Source organism: Monocercomonoides exilis (assembly GCF_001643675.1).
Source record: "Monocercomonoides exilis strain PA203 chromosome Unknown scaffold23-1346700, whole genome shotgun sequence".
Taxonomy (NCBI): Eukaryota; Preaxostyla; order Oxymonadida; family Polymastigidae; genus Monocercomonoides; species Monocercomonoides exilis.
In genome coordinates this window covers 535001-550620 of record NW_027150568.1, presented here as the reverse complement: position 1 = coordinate 550620, position 15620 = coordinate 535001, and the positions used below count along the sequence as shown (strand labels likewise).

Here is a 15620-nt window from a genome sequence, read left to right as displayed (position 1 = left end):
ATCCTGAAGACAACTGGATACCCAGGATTACTAAGTGGAGAAGAAGAAAAGTTGGATATAAATAGAGGAAGGAAGGATATGAGAATCGAGAAAGCAAATTCAGAGATGAAAAATTGCACTGAAATGATATCAGAAGCTTTGGGAGAAGAAGATGTGAGGAAGGAGAAAGGAGACAAATAAACGAGAATTATAGCTTAAAGAAGAGAGAAAGCAAAGAGAAATAACTTAATCATAACACAACTCATCCCAACGACCATTGCGTCGGAGAACACCCCTCATTATTCTCAGCAGCGTTTGCGAGCTGACTGGAAGCAAACGCACTGCCTCACAGAGAAAGAAGGCCACAGATTGGAGGAAGCAGGGTGTGAGCTGTTCAGGTTGGTTTATAAAGAACTAAAAAGAATCGAATTACTGGCTGAGAAGGACTCAGAATCACCTTGAGAAAGAAAGGGAGTGGAGCCAGTTCCCGCACCTTCATCCGCATGCTCTCAGTTCATCCACCGCACGATGAAATGCTAGTCAGGAGGGTTAAAGATCATTATAAATAAATAAATAAATATAAAATTAAATAAGAATAAATATATTAAAGGGCTTTCAAAACTCATTATCTCGGAGCTATCTAGCTCCTTGCGTTCGTAGATTCGCTCCATTGTAAATTGATAGAACGCAGTGAGACAGGTTTGCTCTGAGATAATTCAAATGCGGATGGAAAGACTCAAAGCGGCTGGGTACGTACGAAAGCCATACGCTTGAGAGAAGATGACGAGAAAAAAGGTGCGAGATAATCAAGGGAAAAAAGGAGAATCAACCGCCCGAAGTCATACTGGTGCATCGAAAACCTAGATAAAGAAACAGGGAAGGAATAATAAGTTCTTTGAAGGATCCTGCTCCTTTAATTAGTGTCGAACAAATACAAGGAGAAGAATCAGACTGACCCACACAGTGCGTGGTGGGTGGATTTGCTCTGCTGGATTAGCAGAAGAGCGGGAGGCAGAGCATATCACAGGCAGTTTCATTTCCATGTTTCGTGAAAGCGAGAGTGGTTTTTCTTTCTGCTCCGTTTTGAGCTTTCGCCTCACCGGATCCCTGCACGGGCTGCAGGAAAGAGCTCCGAGGGGCAATGTCCCCTGCCCTCTGGTCTTCGTGACCAAGGCGAAAAGGCGAAGTCGGAGGTGAAGTGAAGCGGACAATTCATAATATACTTTTTTATAGTTTGAATGTTTTTGTCTATAATTTCATCAAGCCCTTTTTTCCACGTCATATTTGGGAGTACGAAGTTCTCACTTAAACCACCTATAAATCGTGTGCAATACTCATCATCTCGGAGCAAACCTGTCTCACTGCGTTCTATCAAAATAATTTTATTTTTTTTTTAACAAATTATTCTAAGTCTTTCATATGCCAAAGGAATAATTCATTTTCCTTTCGCTTATTTTTACCAATTTTTAATATTGTTCAAAAAAAGTGAAATTCGATCTTTTAATCCATTACAAATAAAGAGGAAAGATAAATCTTTGCATTTTCTTTAATTTCTTGCCAATGAAAATACTAAAAGCGAAGGCATAAACACTGATATATTTATGATAGGCTCTTAGATTTTATTTTATTTTATTATTTTCTTCCCTGCTTCTTCTCATCAAACGTGTTCTTATTCAACGTGCATGTGAAAATGATATCGTTTTCTAAATGCAACGTTCTCAAGAAAATGTCGGCAAAGGATATCGCTCAAAAATTAACTAGTTTGCAGATATTATTGCATTTGAATTCTTGCTGATTGCATTTCTTTTTCCGTTTTTTTGTTCAGAGTTGTTTTCTGAACTTGAAGGTTGCAATGAGGAAGAACAAAAAGCGAAAATCGAAGAAATGAATGAAGTGATAGAAAGGATGAGCAAAGAGGACTTTAATTCTATTTTTTCAGGATGCCTGCTCGACAATTTGAATAAAATGATTGAAGAAGAGAAATTGACTTTGGAAAATGCATGCTTATTGGGGAAGCACATTGGGTATTTCAAAGTGCTGAAATGTGAATGGATTCCTGACTTTGATTATTGTTCATTGAATGAAAGATTTCAAAAGATGATAATTGATGAAGATGAGAAAGAAGAAGGAAAAGATGAAAAGCTTCTTGTTGATCTTTGTGAATGCTATCTTATGCTTGTCCACGAAATTCATTGGAGATTGATATCAATTTGCGTGCCTTACCTTCTGAAAGTTGCATTGAACAAGGTGGAAGATGAAAACGCACAAAAAGAGGTGGAAATGGCTTTGTTGGCTTTGAGCCGCATCGGTGAATATGTGTGAGCATTTCTATTATGTTTTTGCTGTTGTTTATTTATTTATTTATTTATTATTTCTTTCTTTCTTTCTTTCTTTCTCCCTCTTTTATTTATTTATTTATTTTTGATTAGGGATGGATTGGAGAACAACATCAAAAAGAGATCAAAGAAATTTTGAAGCATCATCAAAAGCATCGTAACCTGACTTGTCTTGCGTATTATTCTGCGTGGAGGTTATTGATAAATGGGCTTTACGGTAATAGAAAATTAGAACAGATGATTGTGAACAAGCTGCATTTTGCAAGAGAGGCAGGAAGAGAGTTGAATGAAGAGGCAAAATGTGTGAATTGGGCGGTTAAAAATAAGAAACAAGAAACAGAAGAAGATATTCTTTTGATGAAATGGCTGAAAATACTGCACGTTTTCATCAAGGATTGCAAATTGTGGAATGAAGAATATTCTGAGCTTATCGGAAGCATTGTTCAGATATTCCGAGTTGCAATGGCTAATCACAGAGGAATTAGCTGTCGATGCATGGAATTGTTAAGAGGAGCAGCCGGAAAGAGAAATATCGAAATTGATGACTTGCTGAAAGGCGGAGTTTTTGATCTCATTTTGAAGGAGCTTCAGCGACCAACATTAAATGACAGTTTTTTTATGAACTATATGATATGCCTTTTGGAAATTTTAAAAAGACTGAAAAAGGAGGAGGATGGTGAAGCTTCAGAAGCGAAAAGAAAGGCAATGAAAATGGAGATACACGAAATGATGGAAGAAGAAGGATACAAAGATACCAACACAAGCTTTCATGGAATATTTTATTTTATTGACAAAACAAAATATTATTCATATCAGTTATCGATGCATATTTCAGATTATTCTCTAAATGTTTGAGAAAATGAGATGTTTTGAATTTTGTGACTCACAATTATTTGTTTTTCTTGTTTCATCATTTCACAAAAATAAAAAGCAATCATTTGAAATATTTCAAAATTTTTTAATTTATCTCTTTTTGAAATGAAGCAAGGCTTCTGAAATGTGCAAAATTGAAATAAGCTCTCAAATGGTGGTGCGTTGAAAGGATAGCTCAATCTTGTTTTGTTTGCAGATAAAGACTGTCATATCTTTTATAAAAAAATAGAATAAAGATCGAAAATGTTTAATTCAAGAATATGAGCCACACTTTTATCATTCAACTCTTAATTTATGAGATTATTTTTGAAGAAATAATTTTCAAAAAAATTTCATTAAATTGCCAATTTTCCTTGTTATGAATGTGAAATTTGTTTTGAACACTATTTGATTTGCAAAAAAAGCAATTTTCTCTTTTTTTCTCCAATTTGAAGAATGGCAATGAACTTCAAATCGTCTTTTAATCTTTTGGAAAAAATCGATTTTAATAGATGTTGAAAATCTTTATAAAGCTTTTCATGTTTGAAAACTTTCAACACCAAAAAGAATAATCCATCCTTTTATTTTCTTGAATGTTAAAAAAACCAGAAATCTTTTATCAACAACGCAAAAAATTGATTTATTTTTTGTTATTGCTGAAAATAGAGATTCAATGAAAATATATTCGCTCAAATGAAGGAAATGCATTTGGTCAAAATGTTGTTCACACAAATAAAATCACACTTCAAATGGAATAAATGACATTTGCAAAATAAAAAATAAATAAATAAAAATGAAAAAGAAAAAAAAAAAAAAAAACATATTCAAAATCAAAAACAAATATATATATTTCATTCGTATTTCAACGAATAATAACAATCCTTTTTGAAATCACACTTTCATTCCAGTTTTGTTCAAATAATTTTTCTCCATGCAAATGACTCAAAAATAGATTATCTGAAATACGAACACCATTTTGGAAACAGAACACTCAGAAAAAGCTATTTTTAAACCATTTGCTTGGAGAAACATAATCTGAACAAAACTCGGATGAAAACATGATTTCAAAAAAGATCATCCATAATAATGCCATAGGGTCAACTTTTTAATGGGACTTTTTCCTTTATTGGCACTTTTTTTATTTTCGACAACAAAAAGCTGAAAAGTGTAAAGTGGCTTTCAGCATTTGGATAACAGATTTTAACAAAGTTTGTTCAATTTATTACCGGTTTGTTTTTTAATTTTTATTTATTATTTAACGAGACATTACGTTTTTTTTGATAAATTTGAATTGGTTTTTCCCACTCAACCAAGCATTTCCAGAAAATGAAAAATACTGTTTTCAAAAGCACTAACTTTTATCTAGCTGTTTTTTAATTCTTTTTTTTTGGCAAACAATTTTTTCGTGTTATTTTTGCATTTCATTTTTTTAACAACATGCTAACATAAAACTGATTGTTTCTTTTAAAATATAATGAAATGATAAAAATAAAAATTTGATATGAAAAACAAATACTCTAATAATGAAGTGTTGAAAAAATAAAACATTCTCATTTTCTATTTATCTTTAACGGACAAATGGCTCCAACAATATTTGATCTTCGATCAAACTTTTGTGACATTGTTAAGTTCTTGACAAATATAAAAAATTAACGTTTTATTTTTTCAACACTTCATTATTAGAGTATTTGTTTTTCATATCAAATTTTTATTTTTATCATTTCATTATATTTTAAAAGAAACAATCAGTTTTATGTTAGCATGTTGTTAAAAAAATGAAATGCAAAAATAACACGAAAAAATTGTTTGCCAAAAAAAAAGAATTAAAAAACAGCTAGATAAAAGTTAGTGCTTTTGAAAACAGTATTTTTCATTTTCTGGAAATGCTTGGTTGAGTGGGAAAAACCAATTCAAATTTATCAAAAAAAACGTAATGTCTCGTTAAATAATAAATAAAAATTAAAAAACAAACCGGTAATAAATTGAACAAACTTTGTTAAAATCTGTTATCCAAATGCTGAAAGCCACTTTACACTTTTCAGCTTTTTGTTGTCGAAAATAAAAAAAGTGCCAATAAATGAAAAAGTCCCATTAAAAAGTTGACCCTACACACAAATAAAAAATCATAGGATTTAATAAAAAATAACAGAGTTCAAATCGAAATAAAATGTTTATCAAAGTTACTCAATCAAATTCAAAAATAATTGGAATTAAACTGAAACAAATCATAAACACATTTCCTTTTTCTGCTTTTTTGATTTTTTTAAAATTAAAAGAGTGAAAAGCACCTCGGCTAAATTTCGTTTTGCCTCTTCAATGCAGCATGCACCTGACAAGTTTGTTGAACTTAGATAGTCACGAAATAATCAACAGGATTTGTTGCAATATCCAAGTCATTAAACTTCGTGCAATTCCCCATTCCACGAAAACTTATAAGCAGGTCTTCGTATCCTTCTTCTTCTAATCTGTCTGCAATCTCCCTCTTCACAACATAACTCTTTTTTTCATCTCTTGTCAATCTGTCATTTTTGTTCAATCTGTTTGAAAGAAACGAGAAAAATGCCAATCTGCTGTGATACAAAGAATCCTTTGATGGTAATCTACACATTTCCCCCAAGACGCAACATGCAGCTTGCCCTCTCAAAAAATCATGAACAACAATCGATGAATCTTCATTCACATTTGCTTCAATAAAAGTGATGCATTTCTCAGCAACTTCTTTATGATTATCCTTCGCGAGACAGATTAATCTTGCAAGGCAAGGAAGAAGCCACATCATTTCTTCTTTGCTCAATTGGAATTTCTTTGCAAAAAAGAAGATCATTGAGCACCATTTCTTAATCACAATTATTTCACTAATCTCTTTGATGTTGTGAATTTTCTTCGTCCAATTGATGCTTCTTCCCAGTTTTTCTAATTCTTCTGTCGCTTCTCTTACGAAATGACGATTATCATTGACATTTAAAATAGAATGATTGTATAATTTTGAGTAATAAAACTCTATGGCCGATTGATAAGACAGGTTTGAGAGAAAGTCATAATTCATGTGATCCTTAATCATTGATTCAAACGCATCAGCATCATAATAATACACTTTATTCTGTGAAAACATAAACAATCAATAGAAATAAGCAACACTTAACAATAGTCAAACCAAAGAACGAGTTATGGAATTCAGGCATATCAACGCAATTTCCACTTCATTACTCATTTTTTTGTTTTTATAATTCTTCAAAGGAGCTCTCAATAAGCAACCCTGACAAATCGAAAAAAGTTCTTCAGATAAGTTGGATTGCTGATCAACCAATGAAATGCAGCATTCACACAGATCAGTCAGAAGTTTTTCATCTTTTTGTGATTTTCTATTTTCATCAATTATCATCATCGACAATCTTCTGCACAACAGTGATTCATCAAAACTGTTATTGCGAATTCCCAATAAAGATTTGTAGTAACCAATATGCTTCAGCAGAAAAACAATATTTTCCAAAGATAACCCGTTTGCTGCAATCAACAAATTTAATTCATCAAACATTTCTTCATTGAGAATATCAATAAATTCATCCTTGCTCATATTGTCAATAAAACCGTTCAAATTAACTATTTTCAGTTTCCGGTCAACATTAGCACAACCTTCCAGCCGATGCATCATTTCTACTCAATTGAATGACAAAAATACTTTCATAATGATTTAAAAATTGTGAAAACACACCTAGAAACTTTTTTGTTGATTCCATCTTTAATATTTTATTCCTTTCATTGATAAAAGCAGGTATTTCAATAGTTATAACGAAAAATTGAATAAAAATCTCAAAAAGATATCTCTCAATTCAAAAGATGCACACTTTTGAACTTTAAGATTTAAATTCAAATCTCACTTAGAAGTGTAATGGGCTGCCATGCATGAACTTAGAATTTTCATTCTTCTTTGTTAAAAAAAGTCAAAATTGAAAAATTAAAGATTCGCAATTATTCCCTTTGCACGAATTTGTAAACATTAGGCAGTGAGTGGCCATCTTGTAATGAACATATTTTCGATTTTTATCACCGACAAAACATTATCATCTTGAAGTTTGTTACAAATCAAAAATTTATAAAAAAAGTTATATAAAATATTTGTTGAGACAAAAAAAAATATTCTTCCAGAATGAAGTGCCCTTTTTGAAAATATTTCTTTAAATTTGAATTTTTTCAATAAAACAAACATTGTATCTTTTTATTTAATTGTTATCAAGTTCCCAAATAATGCATTTTTAGAAAAAGAAAAAACACAATAATAATTAATCAATCAAAGAAATAATTAAAAAGAGACATACAATTCCTGTAAAAGCCTTTGATTTTCTTTGAAAAACAGAGCCATCCAAAGAACGTGAATTGGAAATAGAAGATACGTTTTTTGGTGCTGCAGATGATATTTGAGATGTTGACATGTGAGATGATGATTGAGCTTGTTGATTCATTGCAGAAGAAGAACTTGACGTGATGTCAATAACAGAAGTTGAAGGAGATTCACTGTTCAGAGAGATGGCAGAAGGCGATTGGGGTGAGGGCGAAGAAGAAGAAGAAGAAGGCGTGGTTGATGATGAAGTGCTATCATTAGAATTAATGTGTCGCGTGACAAGATGATGTACTGGCTGAGTTTTTGATTGATCGGGATGCTGAGCTTTGTAAGCCTTATAAATGTCAGATGGAGTTCGGACTTGAGTTGAAAAAAGAGATGGTTTGCTGTCTTCATCCTTTTCATCATCATCTGATGTTGATTCTTCTGATATATCGCCTCCGTCAAGCTCTTCTCGCTCTTATTTTAACAAATGATTGGCACATTCCATCAACTCGTTCCAATCTTTTTCTTCTTGTTCTTTTTCTTCATTTGCTTTAATTTTCGGTTTTGTTGGTTCTGTTATCGGAAATGATTCTTCCTCTTCTTTTTCAATTATTTGAAAAGGGTTTTCCTCAAATCTAGTCTTCTCACCTTCAGCAAAGGAAAGAAGTCTTCATCTCTTTGCTTCATTTGCATTCTTCTCATTCTTGTCTCCTCTGTCTCACAATAATTTGACCATCCATTTTTTCAATGAGGAAAAAAAGGAAAATATTATCAGATGATTCATATTTCTGCATGAGAAGTGCATGTTGTTTTTGAATCGCTCAAATTAGCTTCTGCCTTCCATGCTGACTTTTCTTGAAAACCATCTCGTTTCAGACACAGCACCGCTGATTTCCTTTTTCTCTCATCACCTTCATCTTCTTCATCTGCCGTTGATCTGAACTCGGCTTCACTCCTCTTTGCTTTTCTTTCCAACCTGAACAGAGAAGTTGCAATTGAAGGAGATATCAAATCATCATATTCTTCATCATCGTTGTCATTTTCTTCACAGCGCCTGCAACAGTTCCTTCTGATACAGCGATGGTTGAGGTGTTTAACGTGTGAGAAGAAGTAATAAATTGCATTGAGATGCGATTGCTGACAAAGGCAGGAATAACCGATTTCAGTTGAAAAGTGCAATAAAGACGGATTTCAGTGAAAGGAGAATAAAATTGAGAAAAAGGAAAAATGTATTTTCCCTGTGACGAAAACGAAGAATACGAAAACGACATTTATGCACCTTCAGATTAATAACAAATCGAAGTTTCAGAAAAAGAGCGATTTGAAATGATTTGACTGTTGATGGTGAAGAAGAAGAATTAGAAGATTTCATAGAAAGAAAGGCCATCCAACATCTTTACATCAATTCTGTGCTTCAAATTTCTCACAAACGAGCACGATTCAGATTGCATCAGAAAATGATCTCTCATGTCATTGCTGAAGGATCTGGTGCAGCCATCATTCATCCCAGGCAGAAAGAGTACAATAACCAATTGATGAAAAATTTGGTTCTTGTGAAGTCTGCAAATCCAATCAGAAATAACTCCAATTTATGCTTTTATTTCCAAGTTCTCATTAAGTTCAACTTTATATTTCCTTCAATCCAAACATTTTCACTTCTCTTCAAATTCTCTCAAAGTTATTCTAATAGTGAAAGGTGGGAAAAATATGGGGCAAAATGAAAAAATATGGAGCATAATTCTTGCATTTTTGAAAAAAACAACAATTTGTTCCAAACTTTTCCCACAACCTTATCATGATAAGTCTTTCATTCTCGTGTCAAAAAAACATAAGAAAATTTTCAAAACTGAGAAATATAATAAAATGTGCAGATTGGAACAAAATACATAAAGTTAAAAATATCGTCCCATATATTGTTTTTAATTTTCTTTTCGTTAATTAAATGCTCTCAATGCATACTGCGTTTCAAAGTTCACTTTCATCAATTTCTCATCTTTTAAATTAGCTAAGAGAAAAATTTTAAGTTATTGCAGGCAAATGAATAATTTACAGCGATGATTGTGTACCAAGTGGAATTTCTGTAAAATATTTATTGATGAAAAGATGGAAGTTTTAATATTTATCTTTTTGAGAAAATAATGAACTTTAGAGAATTTATTATTCTTGTATCAAGATTACAAAACTTTTGTCTTATAAAATGTATCAACTTAAGAATTTCATTTTTCCATTCGTTCTTGCATTTCCCTGTCTATAAATAGTAATTCTTCAACCGACTGCTTTGCATCTAATTTAACGTCGTTTGACAATACTCCTTTTGGAACAAATAACATCCTCTTTTTTATCTCATGAGCATCTTTCAAACAATAACTCCTGCTTCTTTCTTCCTCTTCTTTTCTTCTCATTTCATCTTCACCAAACTGCTGATCTGATTCTTTTTCTTTCTTTTTCTTTTTTCTCAATCGCAGTTCAACTTCCTTTTTTCTTGAAAACTGACGGATAGGCGGAGGTGAAAGAGAGCGGCAATGTTCTTTAGCTCTTTTTCTTAAAAGCTCCAAATTATCTGAAGTTTTAATCTTTATTACTTCTTTCGAATTACTTTTTGGATTGTATTCTTTGTTTGCAAAATCATTTGTGCTTATTTTCTCTTTGTTGAATGAAACTTTGTTGGAAAGAGCTGGCAATTTTACATCTTCTCGTGAAGAGTCATGAAAAGATTGAAAAGAAGACGGCATTTGAACAGAAGAAGGCAAAATTACATGAGACGATGGATGACTTTTCTTTAACGTTTTTGAGCCAACACTTTTCGAAATATCACTTTTATACAACTGCCCCTTAGGCTTTTCAATTTGAAGCTTGTCAGTTTTTCCTTTCACATTTTTATTGTTTGACGAAGTCAGAAGCTTCTTTCCTTTTGTAAGTTGAAATTTTTTCCGCTTTACTTTTGGAAACGAACTTTCTGTTGGCTTTCTTTTTTCATTCTGTGCAATTTTCGTTCTCCTTGCAATTATGTCTTCAGGTTTTGAAGGTTCTCTACAGTCAATTGAATGAATGGAAGGCACATTAGATTTGTGCAAAGGAGGAGAACGCAACGAAGAAGAATGCAAAATTGGAGCTGTGTTCAATAAAGAAGTCGAAGAAGAAGCTTTTGCTGCCTGCGAAATAGAAGGTGGAGTGTCAATTGAAGAAAGATAACAAGAAGATGGATGGAGATGAAGAGTTGAAGCATCGAAAGGAGAAGACAACAATGATGCTGAGGATGCGTTGCTTAGATGCATAGGGGGAGGCGGAGGAGGCGGAAGAAGTGGAAGCTGTGGTGGAGAAGGAAGCGTGACTGACGAAGAATGCAAAGGCTGTTCAACAGAAATATCGCGCAACTGTTGTTCTCTTTCTGAATTGACTCCGTTATTATGAACTTTTTCGAATTCCCGTTCATTTGCTGTGTAGGAGCCTTTGAGATTGTGATAGCATTCTTCTATCCCTTTCATTCCCCTTCTCATCAGTCTTTTCCTCCTCACTTCATTCACAAGCTTTTCAGCAATTTCTTTCATTATCACTGTTCGCGTATATTCCTTCCATTTGCAGAAAGCCCTCTTCAAAATGTTGGCTCTGCTGCTGCAGATAAATCTCAATATCTGCAAATCGCATGTTTGTGTGCTTTGTCCAAGCAATGCGTTTGATATTGGATATGTTTTCTGATCATTTTCTTTCTTTTTCTTAAAGTTTGAAATGTCTGAAAGAGACAAAATTGTTCTTTTTGGCAATTTTTGTGTAAAATTGTAAACTTTTGGCAGGTTTTTTGAAGCATTCCTTTCAAAAACTTGTTTTCTTTGTTCTATTTTGTTGGCTCCACGATTTGCATTTGAGCGCAATGAAGAAGCTGAAAAAGAACGTTTAATTTGCAGTTGTGGTATTTCGTATGTGGGAACCCTTATTCGACTCAGAGATCTCGATCGTATTAGCGAAGCATTGCATATTGGCTTTGATTGTGGTCGAGACCGAACAATTTTGTCTTTGCTTCTCTTCACTTCAGGCATTTCGTTACCAAAATAGGCAAGATTGCTGTTTTTCTTCGGTTTATTTTGCAGTTTTGTTCTTTTTATTCCATCTTTTCGAAGGCTTGAAGTTCGTGCTCTTTTCGTTGAATGAACTGAATCGATTCCATTTTGCTTTGTAGGTTTTATTGATGTTTTTGCTTTTGAGAGTTGCATTTCATTGGCATTTCCGCTTTTTTTGTCTTCTTTGTCTCTGCTTTGTTCAATTCTTCCTTGCTTTGCTTTATTCATATTTTTCTTTTTGCTTTCCTTGTGCAATTTCTTTGATTCACTGCTTTTCTTTTCTTCAGATGCCAATCTCCACGTGTTGAATGCTTGCTTCATCTTCATAGTTTCGTAGTGTTGTATGCTTTTCTCCAAGCAATTAAAAAAATTCTCTTTCAATGCTGCAAAACATCTCCTTTTTTTGTTCATTTCATCATACAAAATTGCCTCTTTTTCCTTTTCTTTGAACAACAGCAATTCAATCCATTTTTGAAAGTTTCTCCGTTTCATTAAAGAAATGCACATCGCTTTAAGTTCTCTCTTCTTAGCTTTTCTCTCTTCTTCTTCTTCTGCTTGCCTCTTTCTTTTTGCAATGACTCGTCTCCATTCACAAAACATTTCCCTTCTTTTATCAAAATTGTGCTTCAAAATATGCAGATCCTTTCTTTTCTTCATTGAAACTGTAAATTGGACGGCTTGCTTCCACCGCTCAAAAGTCCTTTCTTTTATTCTCCCTTCCAAATGTCTACTCAATGAAATCTTCTGATTCATCGCCTTTGTTCTCCACAATAAAAATATCCTTTTTCTGAGCTTATGCTTTTGTGCCTCTATAACTTCTGCCTCCAGTTCTTTCATTCTCATTGAATGATCCTTCCACTTGCAAAATGTCTGCTTCATCAGCAAAAATAACCTCCAAGTGTTGATACTTGTCATCAGCTGTGCCTCCAGCAGCTTCATTTTCCATTCACCAAGCACTTTCACTGCGGCTTGCTGGCGATGCAAATTGAAGCACAACTCCTTTAAATTCTGATGCGATCCAAAATTCATTTCACTTTTTGAAGATTTCGCGGGAGAAATATAATTCTGTGTCTTTCTTAGTCTTTTGCTTCCATTTTTCTCAATCGAAGCGATTCTTTGTTTTAAAGACATCCAACAAATAAGTCTCTTTTTGTTTGTCTGGATCTCATTAATCTTTTGTACAATATCTTTTTTCAGATGCCATTCAGTTTTTGAGACAGGGTATTTTGATTTTTGATCAGCTTTAATAGAAAATGGAAAAAGAGGAGGAGAAGAAGAAGAAACTGATGAAGATGAAGAAGGAAGATGAATCGGCGAATCGTTCATCATATCATAAGAATCATAAGAAGGAACGTATTCAATTGAAGTGGATGTTGACAGATGAGAACGCTGAGAAGGGAAAAACGATCCTTCAAAATTGTGATTGATTTGCTGTTGCTGTTGATATTGCTGCTGCTGCTGTTGATATTGTTGTTTGTTCGGAATTTGTGAAATGGTTTTCATAATTTGCTCTTTTGGCGTGTTGTGAAATGTTGAAATGTCAGAAAGTTGAAGTGAAGACGGGGTTGAAGATGGGCTTGAAGATTGAGAAAGGAGTGGTTGAGGTATTGTTGCTGTGGTTTTGGCAAGATTTCTGGTGGTATGAATTGGTGGAGGTGTTTGTAAAACAGAAGAAGAAGCAGAAGAAGCAAAAGCAGATGAAATAAACAAATTTTTTGGTGATGAAGATGGCTTGTGCGATGAATGCTTTGCAGACTGCAATAAAGACGGAAGAAGAATGCTGCTGTTGTCGATGCTCGACTCATTTCCTTCTTCTTCTTCTTCTTCTTTAATTTTTCCTTTTATTGCTTGGTTCTTCACTGCTTTTTCATTTGGAGTGAAGGTTGCTTCTGTTAGAGAAGAATTTTCTCTTTCTGATATTTGCTTGGCATACGAAATCGATTCATAAAATGAAGAAGAAGAGGATGAAGAAGAAGAGGAAGAAGAGGAAGAGGAGGAAGAAGAGGAAGAGGAGGAAGAAGAGGAAGAGGAGGAAGAAGAAGTTGAAGAAAGCATATCTGAAGACACAGGCAGAGTTGAATTAATAGCAGAACCAGAAGAAGGAAGCGATGTGCGAGATGAAATGTGAGATGAAACATGAGACGGTGACTGAATTGAATGAGCTGAATGAGCTGAATGAGTCGTCTGTTGAAGTGGAATGCTCAGATTGGAATGAGAAGGTGATAAAATTGAATTGGCAGAAAGTTCTTGAGGCGACTGAGGAAGAGACGGAAGAGTTAAAAGAGAAGAAAAATATGTAGGAGAGCGAGAACGAGAAGGTGAAGGTGAAGGAGAAGGAGAAGGTGAATGAAAATGAAGTGAAGGCGGAGAATAAGAAGGAGGCGACAAAAAAGAGGAAGATGACATCACAGAAGAGCTTTTGAAATTTGTGTTTGAGTCATCTTTGCTTAATAATGGTGAGTTAGACATTGACTTCTCTTCTTTGCTTCTCCGCCAGTTGTCTATTGGCTCTGTTTGTGTTCCTATTTCATATTTATCAGTTATTTCATCCGTGCTTATTAATTTTTCTTTGTTAGCATTGAATACATTTTCGATGATTTGCTTTTTTCTTTTGTTTATTTCTCTCCAAGCAGTAAAAATGGAGCCCATTCGATGCAAACGCAGATTTTCATCGGCAGCTTTCATTTTATTTCTTTTTCGTTTTTTTCTTTGGACATATTTTTTCAATATGCCAAAATATCTTTCTTTTTGTTTGTCTTTGAAGAATAGCACAGCACAGGCGATAAGAGATTTCTTCTTCATCCTTTCGTCTGTATATCCCTTCCAAATCTGAAATGCCTGTTCTTTTGCTTCCTCTTCGGTTTTATTTCTGAAACGTGCAATCAACATTTCTCTTCTATGATTATTAATTCTTTTCTCTTTACTTCTTTTCTTCCATTCTTTAAAAATATTCGCAATAAGTCCTTTTGCCATTTGAAATTGATACTCACGAAGCATCTTTCCTCTCATTCTGCTCATCGTTGCATTCCATTTCATTATAAAAAACGCGCAAGCTAAAGAAAGACGTCTTGATAGCAGCATCAAGTTATCTCTTTCTATCTGATCTCTTTTCAATATGTTATCTTCTTTATTCTTCATGAACCCCGTTGGCATGACCCTTCCCAGATTTGATTTTAAATGCCAAAGTCCAGCTGTTTTTAATGTATTTCTTTCTTGCTCTCTGAAAACACGGAATGTACTGACATTTTCAAGTTGATGATTCACCTCATGCAGACGAGCTTTCAACGAGTCAAATACTACCCTTGCTTCTTCAATACCTTTTAAAATGAACTGCCTTATTAATTGCAACTTGCTTTCATTCTTTTGAACCACTATAGAATGAGTTTGTGTTAAATCAATATGTTCCATGTTTTTCTCACTTTGATTCTTTTCTGACGCATCGTACTTTTCTGATTTTTCCAGAAACAAATCTTGCGGATAGATAAAAATTGGTGAATGGAAAAGGGATCGACGTTTAGAGAAATTTGTTTCAACGACACTTGGCAAAAAATTCTTTGAAGTTGAAATTTCATTATTATTCGCTTGATGCTTGTCAGATTCGTTGCTATCTTTTGTAAAATGTATCTTCTTTGGAATATTTCGTTTATTTCGAACTTCTTTTGGTGAATTTGAGAACTTTTCCTTTTGAATTAAATCTTCAATTGCTGTTTTGTCATTTTTTTCTTTTACAAGACGCTTTTCTGTAGCTCGTTCAAGTTCCAATATGTATTCTTTATTTTCTGAAAAGTTATCCCGGTGATTTGAAGTTTCTTGAGTCGAACTAACTTTTTCTGATGAAATCATTCTCAATCAAATTTGATTCGATATAAAATAACAATCACTAAATCATTATCATAAATAAATTAAAGTGCTAATATTATTTTAAACAAATACCTTTTTAGCATTCACAAAAGCGTAATTTTTAAAAAAATACACTTTTAAAATCTCATTTTCCCATATCTGAATATAAAATTCTAAAAAAGTGATAAATAATTATGAATAAAAAAGTTTGCAATTTGGTTTCAATCGATTTAT

The 15620-nt window shown here is 33.3% G+C and overlaps 3 protein-coding genes across 3 annotated transcripts; 1 reads left to right on the top strand and 2 right to left on the bottom strand.

Annotated features, from left to right (window-relative positions):
- The first annotated feature begins 1486 nt into the window (after positions 1-1486).
- MONOS_4190 (uncharacterized protein) lies at positions 1487-3269 on the top strand. The gene is made up of 4 exons (XM_067874243.1): positions 1487-1560; positions 1703-1739; positions 1805-2295; positions 2409-3269. The coding sequence occupies exons 1-4, from the start codon at positions 1540-1542 to the stop codon at positions 3168-3170; spliced, it is 1311 nt and encodes a 436-aa protein (XP_067727182.1). The 5' UTR covers positions 1487-1539; the 3' UTR covers positions 3171-3269.
- Positions 3270-7447: 4178 nt separating this feature from the next.
- MONOS_4189 (uncharacterized protein) lies at positions 7448-8942 on the bottom strand (the record flags this gene model as incomplete). The annotated part of the gene is made up of 3 exons (XM_067874241.1): positions 7448-7965; positions 8355-8467; positions 8923-8942. The coding sequence occupies 3 exons, from the start codon at positions 8940-8942 to the stop codon at positions 7448-7450; spliced, it is 651 nt and encodes a 216-aa protein (XP_067727181.1).
- A 765-nt stretch (positions 8943-9707) lies between these two features.
- MONOS_4188 (uncharacterized protein) lies at positions 9708-14184 on the bottom strand (the record flags this gene model as incomplete). The annotated part of the gene is made up of 1 exon (XM_067874240.1): positions 9708-14184. The coding sequence occupies exon 1, from the start codon at positions 14013-14015 to the stop codon at positions 9708-9710; it is 4308 nt and encodes a 1435-aa protein (XP_067727180.1). The 5' UTR covers positions 14016-14184.
- Positions 14185-15620: the final 1436 nt, after the last annotated feature.

Coding starts and splice junctions, on each gene's coding strand:
- MONOS_4190 (XM_067874243.1), top strand. CDS start 1,540: ATGAAAATACTAAAAGCGAAG. Junction 1,740..1,804: donor TATCGCTCAAAAATTAACTA/GTTTGCAGATAT, acceptor TTTTTTGTTCAG/AGTTGTTTTCTGAACTTGAA. Junction 2,296..2,408: donor TGAGCCGCATCGGTGAATAT/GTGTGAGCATTT, acceptor ATTTTTGATTAG/GGATGGATTGGAGAACAACA.